At 48.6% G+C, this 16,559-nt stretch overlaps 1 protein-coding gene across 4 annotated transcripts in view; it reads left to right on the top strand.

Moving 5' to 3' along the window:
- arhgap32b (Rho GTPase activating protein 32b) overlaps positions 1 to 16,559 on the top strand; it is a 646,854-nt gene that overhangs the window by 554,645 nt on the left and 75,650 nt on the right. For all 4 annotated transcript variants that reach the window (XM_085968179.1, XM_085968180.1, XM_085968181.1 and 1 more), the window contains one exon: positions 8,071 to 8,220. In XM_085968179.1, the coding sequence (XP_085824305.1) occupies positions 8,071 to 8,220 (150 nt within the window). The remainder of the gene's footprint in view (positions 1 to 8,070; positions 8,221 to 16,559) is intronic.

Raw genomic sequence — 16,559 nt, 5'->3', positions numbered from 1 at the left:
GAGCCCAATGTTCCTGTAAAATCTTGACTGCATCCTCTGGACGGTCCTCGTAATTAAATTATTTAATAGCTCTTGGCGTGCCTTATAATTGTTGCTGCTTTGTTAAGTGAATTGTGTATAGTGAGGAGTAAAAGGCAGCGTGACATTAAAGGAGTGCTGGAGAATGCAGACGCGCAGTTCTCTAGTATAAATGACCCATATCCTGCAAACCACTGACAGCATCATGGCCGCGCAAAACTGGGTCTACAATGTGATGTAAGAAAAAGGAGACTTACCATCAAGTAACTTTAAAGTAAGCTTTAAGTAACTTATAAACACACTATATACAAGAGAGGTCTTTACCATGCCTCTGGTAGAAGCCTCTTACAATACTGAACAGACCAGTATTTATACCAGTCCAACAGGAAGTGACATTTACAGGAAGTGAGGTATGTACACAGTTCATAGTTCATAGTTCATAGTTCACAGGAAGTGATGACATAACTTCCCGGAAGTTAGCATTTTTATCACATTCTTCCCTCCTGCAGGATTAGGAGGCTGTGGTCTACCTTTTGGTCCGCAGCCGCCGAACAAGGAAGAGTCGCACCCGTTTGGATTCCCGTCGTAGAGGGTCGCTGGTCCGCTTACATGCGGTTGGCCATTGGTCAGAGTCTGTGTGGCCTGGACTGCCCTGTGAAGGGTCGGGGAGATCATGGCTTCGAGTACGAGCCCCAATAGGTTCAAAGTCGGACTGCCTCTGTTCAGAGGGAGGTGCAGAGCTGGTCTGTGGCGGATCAGTACTTTCATGCGCGGTACTGGGAGGGTCGCAACCTTGAGCACGGGGTTCTACCGGCACCAAGCTAGTTGGTGTCCGATCAGGATCCTGGAGAGGGGTACCCGATAGGTCCCAAGAGTTTCCTGGTGAAATGCCATCACCCGATGTCCCACTAGGTCCTGGTGGGCAGGGAGCCAGATCCCGTAATGATACGGTAGATTCTCGGCCGTCGGAATATCGTATGTTTGCATAGGTGGGGTTGGCATCGGTTAGTTCGACCTCGTCTACAAGAGGGTCATTTTTAGACGTCCGAACGTATCTTCGGAGTAATACAGGTCCAGGAGTAGTTAGCCATGACGGGAGTGATGTTCCATGAGATGAGCGACGCTGGAATCCAAAGAACCGCTCATGAGGTGTAGTATTTGTGGCTGTAGAAAGCAGGGACCGTATAGAGTGCAATGCATCCGGAAGCACTGTTTCCCATTGCTGGTCTGGTAGGCCCCGAGATCTTAAAGCGAGACGTACGGAATTCCAGATGATACCGTTATACCTCTCTACCTGCCCATTTCCGATGGGATGGTATGGTGTTGTTTTGCTTGTAGCAATTCCCCGTTCTGAGAGGTAGTCCTTGAGTTCCCTTGACATAAAGGATGGACCCCGATCTGAGTGAATATAAGCCGGCATGCCACAGAGAGAAAATACCTGCTCAAGGCAGCAGATTACTGTGGACGCCAGCATATTGGAGCAGGGGAAGGCAAACGGAAAACGTGAATATTCATCGATCATGGTGAGCAAATATGTGTTCCGAGTTGAAGAGGGCACTGGGCCCTTAAAATCGATGCTAAGTCGTTGCATCGGTTGGGTTGCATGTATGAGTATACCATCTGAGGGGCGGAAGAACTGAGGTTTTAATTCCGCACAAAGCCGGCATTCTGAGCATATTTTCTTTACATCTCCAGTGGAAAAAGGGAGATTCCGTGATCGTACGAAATGTAGCATGCGCGTAACGCCAGGATGACACAAACCATTGTGGACATCCATGAGAGTGGAGGATGACATAGTGGAGCAGAATGCCCGTGTGAGGGTGTCCGGGGCCACATTCTCCTTGCCAGGCCGATAGAGAATGGTATAACCAAAAGAGGCCAGTTCCATCCTCCAAAGTTGTATTTTATTATTCTTAATTTTGGTTCGTTTTCGATTATCGAGCATGAAGGCGACTGATCGTTGGTCCGTGATCAATGTAAAGTGCTGGCGAGCTAGAAAATGGTTCCACTTCCGTACTGCCTCTATGATGGCTGTGGCTTCTTTCTCAACCGGAGGATAATGTAGCTCGGCACCTTGTAAGGTCCTGGACATAAATGCTACAGGACGACCTTCCTGATTCAGAGTAGCCGAGATCGCCACCTCCGAGGCATCACATTCAACCACGAAAGGGAGATTCTCATCGATGGAGTGAAGAGCCGCTTTCTCCAACTGTTTTTTGAGAAGGTTAAAGGCTGCAACAGCCGCTGTTCCCAGTGGAAATGATCTAGCATGCAGCAAGGGTTGGATTTTGTCCGAAAAATGAGGAATCCATTTAGCGTAGTATGCAAACAGACCGAGAGCCCGACGTAAAGAAGCCGGATTCTTAGGTGACGGGAGCTCTTGGAGCGGGCGAAGTCTTTCTGGGTCTGGCTTAATGATACCATTGCCTACGCAGTAGCCAAGGATGTTGATGGTCGGTTGCGACTCAACAGATTTGGATTCATTCAGGGTCAAATTACGGCGATGGAGGGCATCCCGAAATTTTTGGAGGTTGGAGTCGTGTTCCTGTTGATCGTGACCTGCAATGGTAATGTTATCAAGATAGGGAAAAGTGTCCCTTAGGTTTTCCTGCTTAACCAGGCCATCCATTGCCCGTTGAAAGACAGCCACTCCATTAGTAACCCCGAATGGGAGGCGACGAAATTGGTACAGCCGTCCATTAGCCTCAAAGGCTGTGTACTGCTTATCTGAGACCTTCAAGGGTAACTGATGATAGGCACTTTTTAAATCGTAAGTTGAGAACACTTTGTATTCGGCCAGTTTATTAACCATATCATCAATGCGTGGCAATGGGTAGGCGTCCAAGTCAGTATATTGATTGATGGTTTGCGAATAATCGATGCATAGTCGCTGTTTGTGAGGTTTTAGAGGGTTCTTGACAATGACGACTTGAGCCCGCCAGGGCGACGAACATGGTTCAATGATATCCTCTGCTAGAAGTCGAGAGATTTCAGCCGCAATAAAAGATTGGTCTCCCTGATTAAAGCGCCGCGATTTCGTTATTATCGGTTGGCATTGAGGCGGAATACTGGCAAATAATGAGGGTTCATCAAGTGAAGCTGCTGATAATGCACAAAATGGTAATTTAGATGGTATATTAGAAATAGTAAGTCCGGGTTTGGATCCACCAAACTCAATGGTGAGTTTCTTATGCTGTTTTTGGAAGTCCAGCCCTAAGAGGAGATCACTACATAAGTCTTTGAGCACTGAAAGTCGGGTGGAGGGATACATACGACCATGAAGTGTCATATCAACAACACAAAAGCCGGAGATTCTGGTATTAAGTGATGACTGGGCCATCGCAATTGCCTGGTCCGATGGGAAGACATGTAGTTTCAATTTCGCAACAATCTGTTCCTTAATGAAACTATCAGTACTTCCTGAGTCAATTAAGGCATCTAAGGTATGCCCTTTAATTGAAATTTTTGTGGCTGCCTGAGACAGGTTCTGTGGGCAAGCAGCTGTAATTGGTGTCGTTGCACAGAGAGTGGCTAAAACTCTCGGTGTGCTTCTTCGGGAGAGAGCTCGAGAGGAAGCTTGATAGGTCCTAGCTGGAGCATCTTGATAGGCCCTAATTGGGGCAGTTCGGTAGGCCTTAGCTGGATTGGCCCTCGTAGAGGCCCTTGATAGGCAAACTTTAGCAAAGTGTCCTTTTTTCCCGCAATAACTGCAGATTGCATTGCGAGCAGGGCAGGTTTTCCTAGGGTGAAAAGCATCTCCACAAAAGAAGCATTCCTTCCTAGATTGCCAAGAGGCTGCTAAAGTGGGGTCGTCCTCCTCTTCTTCATCAGAATTATCAGAATTAGATTCCCCCATGATAGGGTTCACCTGAGACCGCTTGAATTGTCTGGTTGCAGCTACAGCAGCAGATCGAGATCTGGGCAGCTGATAGAGGTCTGCATTTCTCTTTGCCAAATCCAGTGAACAAGCTAGTTCAAAAGCTTTTTGTAGCTCAAGTGTTTTACTTTCTAGTAGACGCTGGCGTATAAATGGAGAGGCAATCCCGCAGATGAAAGCATCACGAATCATTTCTTGGCGGTACAGCTCAGCTGAGGCTGCCTGAAAGTTACAATCTACGCTGAGCCTGCGAAGTTCTTGCAGGAATTCGTCAATTGATTCCCCTGGCCCTTGTCGGGCTGTGGCCAGTAGATGTCTAGCATAGACCTCATTTGGGGTCTTCGCATACAGTTTCTTAAGTGCCCGAATCACCTCTTCGTAATTATCCCAGTCATCAACATATTCGAACACTTTTGGGGTCACATAATTGACAAGTATCTTCAATTTAGCAGGAGCATCCACTTTACATTCATCCAGAAAATTCTCAAAAGTACGATACCAATGCTTCCATACCCTGCCAGCTGCTGGTGTATTCGGGTCCAAGTCCAGACGAATAGGTCTAAGGATTTTCTCCATGATGGGTGGTTCCCTGGATCCTTAACTTCCGAGTTTGTCTGAAGGTCTAGTATTTGTCAGTGTAAATACTAAGTTACTTAAATTGATGTAAGAAAAAGGAGACTTACCATCAAGTAACTTTAAAGTAAGCTTTAAGTAACTTATAAACACACTATATACAAGAGAGGTCTTTACCATGCCTCTGGTAGAAGCCTCTTACAATACTGAACAGACCAGTATTTATACCAGTCCAACAGGAAGTGAGGTATGTACACAGTTCATAGTTCATAGTTCACAGGAAGTGATGACATAACTTCCCGGAAGTTAGCATTTTTATCACACAATGTGCCGCTGCAATAGGGCCTCCCAATGTAGCAATCTCAACACAAAGAGGCACTCCTCTACAGTAGAGTCGTCTTATTTGTATCATAGCCCAGCGATCCTATGGAGACCAGAACCCAACAACAGTGTACATTAGGCGAGAGTGGTGCATGGCCACTCTCCCGCGACAGAAAGGAAAAGCGGGTAAAGTAAAAGGCCCTTAACATACAAGGCTGAGTCCCTGAGGGATTGAGCTGTCCCTTAGTTCCCGATGGCTCAGTGTGTTTACCCAGTAGGTGGCAAGGTCATACAGACTAGGAGGGACCCAGGTTAATCCCTAGTCTGCTGAATTAGTTGATTAAACTGTGCTGGTAATTGGGGGACTGCGGTTGGCCTCCAACACTCATTGTTGAAGTTCTCTGACCAATAATGGGCACTTGGGGGAGGCACCTGCTGGACTGTACCCAGCACTGAGTCAGCATCTTCAGGACAGGAGAAGAATTAGCTGAGAAACTTGCTGAGAACAAAAGTCTCCCTCACTGGGGAGTTCAGACCAGCGGGTGTGCCTCAACAAACAACGTGTGTGCTTGACTCAGGCTGGAGCTGTGCACTTGGACAGCCCCCATCCTAGCTTTGTGATGGGCGACATCAGGATATTTCCAGAGTTGTCTTGGTGTTAATAACATAGAGTAGGAAAGAGAAAGGACCCATGAACTCATCCCTCAGTGACAGGCTCTATACTCCATGTTCTTGACCCAAGGACGTAAGAATATAGGAAATAGGAGCAGGAGTAGGCCATTTGGCCCTTCGAGCCTGCTCCGCCATTCAGTAAGATCATGGCTGATCTTCTACCTCATCTCTACTTTCCTGCACTATCCCCATATCCCTTGATTCCTTTAACATTCAAAAATCTATCAATCTCTATCTTGAATATACTCAATGACTGAGCCTCCACAGCCCTCTGGGGTAGAGAATTCCAAAGATTCACCACCCTCTGAGTGAAGAAATTTCTCCTCATCTCAGTCCTAAATGGCCGACCCCTTATTCTGACTCTCACCCCAATGACAGGCTCTATACTTCTGTTTTTGGTAGTTTTCTCCCCCCACCCCCTCTCCTTAGAGTGTACTGCAGATTAATTCCACAGATGCAGCAGCCATCGAAGGAGGCCATTACCCCATCATGTCTTCTAGCTCCTTGTTAGAACAATCCAAAACTATCCCTGCTGGCCTCTGGAACACCACCTTTAAGTACTAGGTCATCACGGAAACTTGGACCCTTTGTTCAAGCAGGATTCTTTCCATTTTATCCTCTCCTCTTCCTCTGGACAATGTAGGGATACAATTCCAGTCGGACTCGATGGGTAGTGATTAGGAACAGAAGCTACAGCTGATATTTTTTGCCGCACTCCCTTGCCCAGCGGTGCTGAGTCTTAACTGTAGCTGCCCACTGCTGCACAGACCAGCAATTGCACCTGAGACCTTCGTGGTTTGCACAGCTCAGTAACGCGCAAGCAGTGCCTTTACCCATTGACTCATTGCGGAGCCCCTTGTTTCCTTATTGTAATCTGCCTCTTTTCAACCCCCTCCAGCTGCCTCAAAGCAAGATACAGATTCGCACTGATGTACTGAATTTCTTTAATAACAACAGAAAATGCTGGAAAAACTCAGCAGGCCAGGCAACATCCGTGGAGAGAAAATAGAGTCAACGTTTCGGGTCTAACCCTTTTTCAAAACTGGAAAGGAAATGAAATAGATCGAAAGGCAGGGCTGGGAGACAACAAAAGAAGTGAAGAGACATGGGCCTAGAAATTCAGTGGCCTGCGCCACCAGTTTGCGCCCAAAGAGGGCACTCAGCGGCTATTGCGCCACTGGCCACACCTACCGCGATATTTAGCGGGGCGCTAATGGCGGCGTTAGCCTGTAGCGCTGCGCCGCCACCGATGACGTCATCGGTGTGCGCAGCGCCCCGCTCCCGCCCCGATGACCATATTTGGTCGCGCCCGCCTCTTCAGCGCCGGCCGCAAATAGCAACCGGTACACAGGGGCCTACCTGTGGCGGTAGTGGCGCTAGTTAAGGTGGAGGTGCGGCCGGCCGCTTTTTCGGCAGCCGCTTGCCAGCACCTCTGTCCCCGGCCTCCTACACCCCCCCCCGCCCCCGCGGCATTGCCGGCTGTTTCCCGAGAGCCCTGCACTTCTCCTTGGTGCCGGGCTCATTTGCCGGCACTCGCGAGCGGGGATCACGCTGTTGCAGGCACCTCCCCCTTAACAGTGGGAGAAAGGCCTGCAGTACCGCAGCGTGCCGTGCCGCAGCGTGTGGCGCTGCGGCCCTTAGCGCGCCGATATTCAGTTTCAGCGCCCCAAGCGGGGCGCGGGAAGCCTCGATTAGCGGCCCGCTTCCATTTGGGGCGCAGAAACTGAATATCCGGATGGCGCAAGTGGCTCCGCTCGCAGCGGTAATTCCGGCGCCCAGGCGAGCTTGGCGCCCCAAACGGCGCCCAACTGAATTTTTAGCCCATTAAGAGGTATTCAAAACCAGACGAGATGGTGATAGGACTACTGGAGACAAAAGACGGCTCTAGATTAGGTGTGAAATGTTCGGGCAGAATGAGAGACAGCTGCCATGTGGGAGAGAAAAAAAGGAAAGGGGGGGGAAAGGCCCAAAACAAAGATGTGGATAAAATATAAGCAAAAATGTAATAGGGGCCGAGGTTATGATCTGAAATTGTTGAACTCGATGTTGAGTCCGGAAGGCTGTAAAGTACCTAATCGGAAGATGAGGAGCAGTTCCTCGAGTTCTTCCTCATCTTCCGATTAGGCACTTTACAGTCTTCCGGACTCAACATCGAGTTCAACAATTTCAGATCATAACCGCGGCCCCCATTACATTTTTGCTTATATTTTATCCACGTCTTTGTTTTGGGCCTTCCCCCCCCCCCCCGCCTTTTTTTTTCTCTCTCCCACATGGCAGCTGTCTCCCATTCTGCCAGAACATTTCACAGCTAATCTGAGCCGTCTTTTGTCTCCACTAGTCCGATCACCATCTCGTCTGGTTTTGAATACCTCTTAATGTCTCTTCACTTCTTTTGTTGTCTCCCAGCCCTGCCTTTCGATCTATTTCATTTCCTTTCCAGTTTTGAAAAAGGGTTTGACCCGAAACGTCGACTCTAATTTCTCTCCACGGAAGTTGCCGGGCCTGCTGAGTTTTTCCTGCATTTTCTGTTGTTATTTTGGATTTCCAGCATCTGCAGTATTTTGCTATCGTACTGAATTTCTTTGTCTTTCTTTGTTTTTGTTCCACAGTTTCGAAAAAGCACGGCAAGCTCATCACCTTCCTGCGCACCTTCATGAAGTCACGGCCAACCAAACAGAAACTGAAGCAGCGAGGAATCCTGAAGGAGCGCGTGTTTGGCTGTGACCTGGGCGAGCATCTGCTCAACTCCGGTCATGATGGTAAGGATCGAAAGCGCAGGGGTTGCACGGTGACCTTTATAGCAGATATTCCACCAGTAATTACGTTGCTTTGTCTGCCATCCTGTTGTGTATCCTCGGTATTCCTGTCGAATTACAGCTGCATCTTAAGCTATTCCCTGCTCTCTTTGAGACTCTGTGAGTATCACGTGGTGTTAATCAGTGCTTGTGGATCCTGATATCAGTGTTCCCCTATTTCATACAGATGGATGTTCAGTCTGAAGAAGTTTCAGTTGTGTTTGGTTGTGTTCCTTTTCCAGTTTGTTTTTATTGACGTGTTGGTTAAACTTGAACTCATCCAAAGCTTTGCTGCCCGTGTGCGAACTCGCACCAAGTCCCGTTCACCCCGTGCTCGCTGACCTACATTGGCTCACGGTTCAGCAACGCCTCGATTTTAAAATTCTCATCCTTGTTTTCAAGTCCCTCCATGGCCTCGCCCTTTGCTATCTCTGTAATCTCCTCCAGCCCCAACCCCTCCGAGATATCTGCGCTTCTCCAATTCTGGCCTATTGCGCATCCCCCGATTTTAATTGCTCCGCCATTGGCGGACGTGCCTTCAGCTGCCGAGGCCCCAAGCTCTGGAATTCCCTCCCTAAACCTCTCCGCCTCTCTACCTCGCTCTCCTCCTTTAAGACGCTCCTTAAAACCTACCTCTCAACTGCCCTAAGTAGGCCATTCAGCCCTTCGAGCCTGCCCTACCATTCAATATGATCATGGCTGATCCTCTATCTCAATACCATATTCCCGCTCTCTCCCCATACCCCTTGATGCCTTTTGTGTCTAGAAATCTATCTATCTCCTTCTTAAATATATTCAGTGACTTGGCTCCACAGCCTTCTATGGTCGAGAATTCCACAGGTTCACCACCCTCCGAGTGAAGAAATTTCTCCTCATCTCAGTCCTAAATGTCCTACCCCGTATCCTGAGACTGTGACCCCTCGTTCTAGACCCCCCAGCCAGGGGAAACATCCTCCCTGCATCCAGTCTCTAGCCCTGTCAGAATTTTATACGTTTCAATGAGATCCCCTCTCATTCTTCGAAACTCTAGTGAATACAGGCCTAGTCGACCCAATCTCTCCTCATACGATATAAATTCAAGTTGTTGTTAATTTAACTGGCAGGGCTCTGTAAGTTCAGATTGTTATCAGGTCACACGTTTATGAGCTGAGAGGTAATATTTGAAGAGCTGTCAGTAGGTGGGAGGTATTGAATGTGCCGTTGCGCTCTGTAGCTGAGTTGATATAGAGGTGCGACGGCCTGAATCGATCTCCATGGGGCCGGCCTTAGCCAATCCAGCAAGTTTATTTGGGAATTGCTGCCATCTGCACAAGGCCTGCATATTGGGAGCAGTGGTCCTCACAGGACTGTACCCAATAGAAAAGCAGCGTGTCAGGAGCTGAATGGTGCTGCTCGATGGGAGGCTGGTTGAGTTACTTCAGGTTAATAGTTGATCCATTGTCTTCAAGTAGATCAGATGTATTGAAGCGAAAGTTTGGCTTCTCAGCCATTGTTTTTCTTTAATAGTCAGGTTTGCATATTTCTCACTAGTTATCAAGAATGTGTGAAGTCAAGAGATCTGTTAATTTTATCATGCTTTACAGCAATTTTGGAAGAATTAGATAAATTTCACAGTGCTCACATGACTTCACGGACTATACACCCAGCTACTGGTTATACAGAGTGGGTTTGGCCATGTGTTATATGTGGCGGGGGGGTGACAATGGCGGGTTTGGTTCTGTGTTAAACATGGTTAAATGCAGGATAGGGTTTGGCAGGAATAAAAACAGAAAATGCTGGAGAAACTCAGCAGTTCAGTGAAGAGAGAAACAGTTAACGTTTCAGGCCGACGACCTTTCTGTTTTTATTTCAGATTTCCAGCATCTGCAGTATTTTCTTTTGTATTAAGGTTTGGTAGGGTTACACTCAAGTAGGGTGGGTTTGGCAGGGTTACACTCAGGCAGGGTGGGTTTGGCAGGGTTACACTCAGGTAGGGTGGGTTTGTCAGGGTTACACTCGGGTAGGGTGGGTTTGGCAGGGTTACACTCAGGTAGGGTGGGTTTGGCAGGGTTACACTCAGGTAGGGTGGGTTTGGAATAACAACAGAAAGTGCTGGAAACACTCAGCAGATCAGGCAGCATCGAGGAGAGAGAAACAGAGTCAATGTTTTGGGTCGAACTCTTCGTCAGAACTGGAAAAGGTTAGGAAGGAGAGATTTTTAAGCAGGGACAGAAGGAGATGGTAATGGGACAAGTTAAGAAACAAAAGATGGCTCTAGATGATGTGTGAATGATGATGGCAGCAACATTAACAGCTACCATGTGAGGAAACAAGAGAAACAAAATATAAAGAAATACAGGGGCCAATTTATAGTCTGAAATTGTTGAATTGTTCGGGTGGGTTTGGGTTTGTAGTGTTTTACATGTAGGTGGCTGGTGGGTGGGTTTCAATGAGGATTGTGGTGAGCAGCCTGTTGAAGTGTACTGATCTAGGTAGAAAACTACAGCTTTTGGTCATTGTTGAAAATGCCAGTTGCTTTCACAATTGGACTGCACAGCTCTGGCTCCCGCTCCGTCCCGTCCAGCCCTGGCTCCCGCCCCGTCCCGCACCCACACTGTCCCGCCTCGCTCCAGCCGTGGCTCCTGACCTGTCCTGACCAGCCTTGCTCAGCTCTGGCTCCCGCTCCATCCCGTCCCGCACCCACACTGTCCCGCCTCGCTCCAGCCGTGGCTCCTGACCTGTCCCGACCAGCCTTGCTCAGCTCTGGCTCCCGCTCCATCCCGTCCCGCACCCACACTGTCCCGCCTCGCTCCAGCCGTGGCTCCTGACCTGTCCCGACCAGCCTTGCTCAGCTCTGGCTCCCGCTCCATCCCGTCCCGCTCTGGCTCCCGCCCTGTCCTGACCAGCCCTGGCTCCCGCCCTGTCCTGACCAGCCCTGGCTCCCGCCCTGTCCTGACCAGCCCTGGCTCCCGCCCTGTCCTGACCAGCCCTGGCTCCCGCCCTGTCCTGACCAGCCCTGGCTCCCGCCCTGTCCTGACCAGTCCTGTCTAGCCCTGTTCCGACCAGCCTTGCTCAGCCCTGGCTCCAGTCCTGTCTAGCCCTGGCTCCGGTCCTGTCTAGCCCTGGCTCCGGTCCTGTCTAGCCCTGGCTCCGGTCCTGTCTAGCGCCTGGCTCCGGTCCTGTCTAGCCCTGGCTCCGGTCCTGTCTAGCGCCTGGCTCCGGTCCTGTCTAGCCCTGGCTCCGGTCCTGTCTAGCCCTGGCTCCGGTCCTGTCTAGCCCTGGCTCCGGTCCTGTCTAGCCCTGGCTCCGGTCCTGTCTAGCCCTGGCTCCGATCCTGTCTAGCCCTGGCTCCGGTCCTGTCTAGCCCTGGCTCCGGTCCTGTCTAGCCCTGGCTCCAGTCCTGTCTAGCCCTGGCTCCGGTCCTGTCTAGCCCTGGCTCCGGTTCTGTCTAGCCCTGGCTCCGGTCCTGTCTAGCCCTGGCTCCGGTCCTGTCTAGCCCTGGCTCCGGTCCTGTCTAGCCCTGGCTCCGGTCCTGTCTAGCCCTGGCTCCGGTCCTGTCTAGCCCTGGCTCCGGTCCTGTCTAGCCCTGGCGCCGGTTCTGTCTAGCGCCTGGTTCCAGCCACAGCCTTTGGCTCTGTTCAGTCAATGTCCCTGATTATTTTGTATGTCTTCACTTTAAACTTGGTTGTTCCAGTTTCACCTGCTCTACAACTGCTCTCAGAGTCTTTAGACGAGGGAGAGAAAAATTCTGCAGTGACTCCTGTGGGACAATTGCTATTTTGTGTGTACTGGACATGGTCAGTGAGGTGCTAAGGCTGTTGGCCCAGACAGTTCAGATGGAGGCAGTGAAGAGATGGGAGTGGGAAAATCTAAAACTGGTGTCTGAAGTCAACTTGAAAGTCACTTGAAGGAATTTGAAAAATGGGAGCAGTGACACATTCATGGGACTGGGTCAGCACACTGCCCTTTCAGGAGGAGTTGGCGATAGTGTCGGTGGAGTTGGCAATAGTGTCTGCTACCCGTGTCCTAACTCGCACCAAATCCTGTTCATCCATCAACCCTGTGCTCACCGACCTACATTGGCTCCCAGTTAAGCAACGCCTCAATTTTAAAATTCTCATCCTTGTTTTCAAATCCCTCCATGGCCTCGCCCCTCCCTACATTGTACCCTCCTCCAACCCTACAAGCTTTCAAGATCGCTGCGCTCCTCCAATTCTGGCCTCTAGAGCATCCCCGATTTTAATCGCTCCACCATTGGTGGCTGTGCCTTCAGCTGCTGAAGCCCTAAGCTCTGGAATTCCCTCCACTAAACCTCTCCACCTCTCTACCTCTCTCTCCTTTAAGACGATCCTTAAAACCCACATCTTTGACCAAGCTTTTGGTCATCTTTCCTAATATCTCCGCATGTGGCTCAGTGTCAAGTATTGTTTGATAAAGCTCCTGTGAAACGCCTTGAGATGTTTTACTACGTTAAAGGCGCTACATAAATGCAAATTATTGTTGTTGGAAGACCCGCCGATTGTGTCGGAGGAGTTAGCGATTGTGTCGGAAGAGCCGGGGCGAGAGCAGAAGTTAGCTTTTCTGGAGAACCAATGGCATTCTTGCACTAAAGCCTCTATTTCCTCGTTAAAGTTCCCTTTTCCGATTCAGTAATGGCAGGCGAGCCTCATCAGTATGGTGGGAATTCTCTGTCTGTTACTGAAAAAGGTACAAATACGACCAGGAAGTTCAGTGCGGAAGAATTGACAGGATTTGGTGCTGGTGTATTTTTATTTACTGTTTTGAAGTCCTGTGAGCCTGGCAGTCAAAGATTCCCCACCTAAAGCAGGTCTACTGAGGGGAGTGATCTTGCAATGAGATAACTGCTGAGCGACGGAAAACACACGGAATCTGCTTCAATCTCATTCCTGGGAGACCTTTAATATCGGCTCACACCACAGAGATACCACAATTCAATTACAATCTGACCAGCGGGTTCAATTTAATAACCTTATTGTTGCCAAATGTTTCTATGGTTCAGTAGCTCTCGGAATGTGTCTGGGATAAAGGGTGCAATTTACCATCAGCCTCTCTCTGTCCAATCAGGTGCGTTTGTTATGCTCACACCCATCAGAATAGGTTTCTTTCTAACTCGTGCTTGTGGTTTGGTTTCAGTCGTAGAGCCTCATTCCGTACAGTTCTGAGCCTGTATCAGTGCAGCAATGGAGAGCAATCACAGTTCCTCCCTCTGGATTGTACTTGGTGTGAGGTGGGAAATGGGTTTAGCAATGTTTAGAGTGAATCTCAAAACAAAGAGAAGAGAGTGCAGGGTCTGGTTTCAGTGGAAGAGCTTCGAATCACGATCATGATTCACCATTGACTAAACCTCAAGCACTTCACATACCATGCATTGCTCTGAAGTGAAGTAACATTTATGTTGGCAAAATAGCTCAGTAGGGTAATCCTGTAATTTTGTTAAGGGTTTGAGGTGTGGTGGGGTGAGGGATTGAGACACGATAGGAGTTACAGTCGGAGTAATGGATTGGAGGGAAGTAGAAGTCAGCGATTGAGATGTCAACATTTATCCCTCAACCAACACCACCAAAAATAGATTAACTGTTCATTTACCTCATTTAAATGATTTCCTTGCTATGCACAAGTTAGCAGCCACATGCCCCGACAACAACAACTCGCATTTATATAGCGCCTTTAACATAGAATCATAGAAAGTTACAGCACGGAAGGAGGCCATTTTAGTCCATCGTGTCCACGCCGGTCAAAAAAGAGCTATCCAGCCTAATCCCACTTCCCAGCTCTTGGTCCGTAGCCCTGCAGGTTACAGCATCCCAAGGGCACATCCAAGTACTTTTTAAATGTGGTTCGGGTTCCTGCCTCTACCACCCTTTCAGGCCGTGAGTTCCAGACCCCCACAACCCTCTGGGTGAAGACATTTCCCCTCAAATCCCCTCTAAACCTTCCCCCAATTACTTTAAATCTGTGCCCCCTGGTTTTTGACCCCTCTGCTAAGGGAAATAGGTCCTTTCTATCCACTTTATCTATGCCCCTCATAATTTTATACACCTCAATAAGGTCTCCCCTCAGCCTCCTCTGTTCCAAGGAAAACAGACCCAGCCTATCCAGTCTTTCCTCATAGCTAAGATTCTCTACTCCCAGCAACATCCTTGTAAATCTCCTCTGTACCCTCTCTAGTGCAATCACATCTTTCCTGTAATGTGGTGACCAGAACTGCATGCAATACTCTAGCTGAGGCCTAACTAGTGTTTTATACAGTTGAAGCATAACCCCCCCTGCTCTTGTATTCTATGCCACGGCTAATAAAGGCAATCATTCCGTATGCCTTCTTAACCACCTTATTTACTTGGCCTGCTACCTTCAGGGATCTGTGGACATGCACTCCAAGGTCCCTTTGTTCCTCTACACTACTCAGTTCTTACCATTTAATGTGTATTTCCTTTCCTTGTTAGCCCTCCCCAAATGTATTACTTCACACTTCTCCGGATTGAATTCCATTTGCCACTGTTCTGCCCACCTGACCAATTTATTGATATCTTCCTGCAGTCTACAGCTTCCTTCTTCAGTATCAACCACACAGCCGATTTTAGTATCATCTACAAACTTCTTAATCATACCCCCTAAATTCAAGTCAAGATCGTTGATATATACCACAAAAAGCAAGGGACCTAGTACTGAGCTTTGCGGAATTACTGGAAACAGCCTTCCAGTCACAAAAACACCCATTAACCTGATTTGAGGGGAAATTTCTTCACCCAGAGGGTTGTGGGGGTCTGGAACTCACTGCTTGTCTCTGAGCCAGTTTTGAATCCAACTTGACACTTTGCCCTGGATCCCATGGGCTTTTAACTTCGTGACCAGTCTGCCATGTGGAACCTTATCAAAAGCCTTGCTAAAGTCCATATACACTACATCAAACGCACTACCCTCATCGACCCACTTTGTTACCTCCTCAAAAAATTCAATCAAGTTTGTCAGACACGACCTTCCCGTAACAAATCCATGCTGACTATCCTTGATTAATCCGTGTCTTTCGGAATTCTTTCCAATAATTTTCCCACCACCGAGGTTCGGCTGACTGGCCTGTAATTACTCGGTCTATCCTTTTCTCCCTTTTTAAACAAAGGTATCACATTAGCAATCCTCCAGACCTCCGGCACCACACCTGAAGCCAGAGAGGATTGAAAAATGATGGTCAGGGCCTCTGCTATTTCCTCTTTTGCTTTGCATAACAGCCTGGAGATATTTCATCTGGGCCTGGGGATTTATCCACTTTTAAAGCTGCTAAACTCTTTAATACTTCCTCTCTCACTATGTTTATTTCATCTAATATTTCACACTCCCTCCCCCCCCCCCGATAGCAATGTCTGCTTCGCCCCACTCCTTTGTGAAAACAGATGCAAAGTATTCATTAAGAACCCTACCGACGTCTCCCGCCTCCACACGCAGATTACCCTCATGATCACGAATAGACCCTACCCTTTCTTTAGTTATCCTCTTGCTCTTAACATAGCACAATGTCCCAATACAGACATTTCTGACACCGAGCCACATAAGGAGCTGTTAGGGCAGATGACCAAAAGCTTGGTCAAAGAGGCAGGTTTTAAGGAACAGTTTAAAGCAGGAGAGAGATAGAGCGACGGAGAGGTTTAGGGAGGGGATTCTAGAGCTTAGGGCCCAGGCAGCTGAAGGCACGGCCGCCAGTGGTGGAGCAATGATAATCAGGGTTGCACAAGAGGCCAGAATTGGAGGAGCGCAGATATCTCGGGAGGATTAGAATCATAGAATGGTTACAGCACAGAAGGAGGCCATTCGGCCCGTCGAGCCCGTGCCGGCTCTCTGCAAGAGCGCTTCAGCTAGTCCCACTCCCCCGCCCTTTCCCCGTAGCCCTGCAAATTTTTTCCTTCAAGTACTTATCCAATTCCCTTTTGAAAGCCACGATTGAATCTGCCTCCACCACCCTTTCAGGCAGTACATTCCAGATCCTAACCACTCACTGCGTAAACAAGTTTTTCCTCATGTCGCCTTTGGTTTGTCTGCCAATCGCCTTAAATTATGTCCTCTGGTTCTCGACCTTTCCACCAGTGGAAACAGTTTCTCTGTATCTACTCTGTTTAGACCCCTCATGATTTTGAACACCTCTATTAAATCTCCTCTCAACCTTCTCTGCTCTAAGAAGAACAACCCCAGCTTCTCCAGTCTATCCACATAACTGAAGTCCTTCATCCTGGAACCATGCTTGTAAATCTTTTCTGCACCCTCTCTAAGGCCGTCACATCCTTCCTAAAGAATTAGACACAATACTCCAGTTG

The sequence above is a fragment of the Somniosus microcephalus genome, chromosome 26 (genome assembly GCF_052327205.1).
Source record: "Somniosus microcephalus isolate GS21.2 chromosome 26, FLI_Smic_1.0, whole genome shotgun sequence".
NCBI lineage: Eukaryota > Metazoa > Chordata > Chondrichthyes > Squaliformes > Somniosidae > Somniosus > Somniosus microcephalus.
Note: the sequence above shows the minus strand (reverse complement) of the source record. Positions and strands in the feature narration are given on the sequence as shown.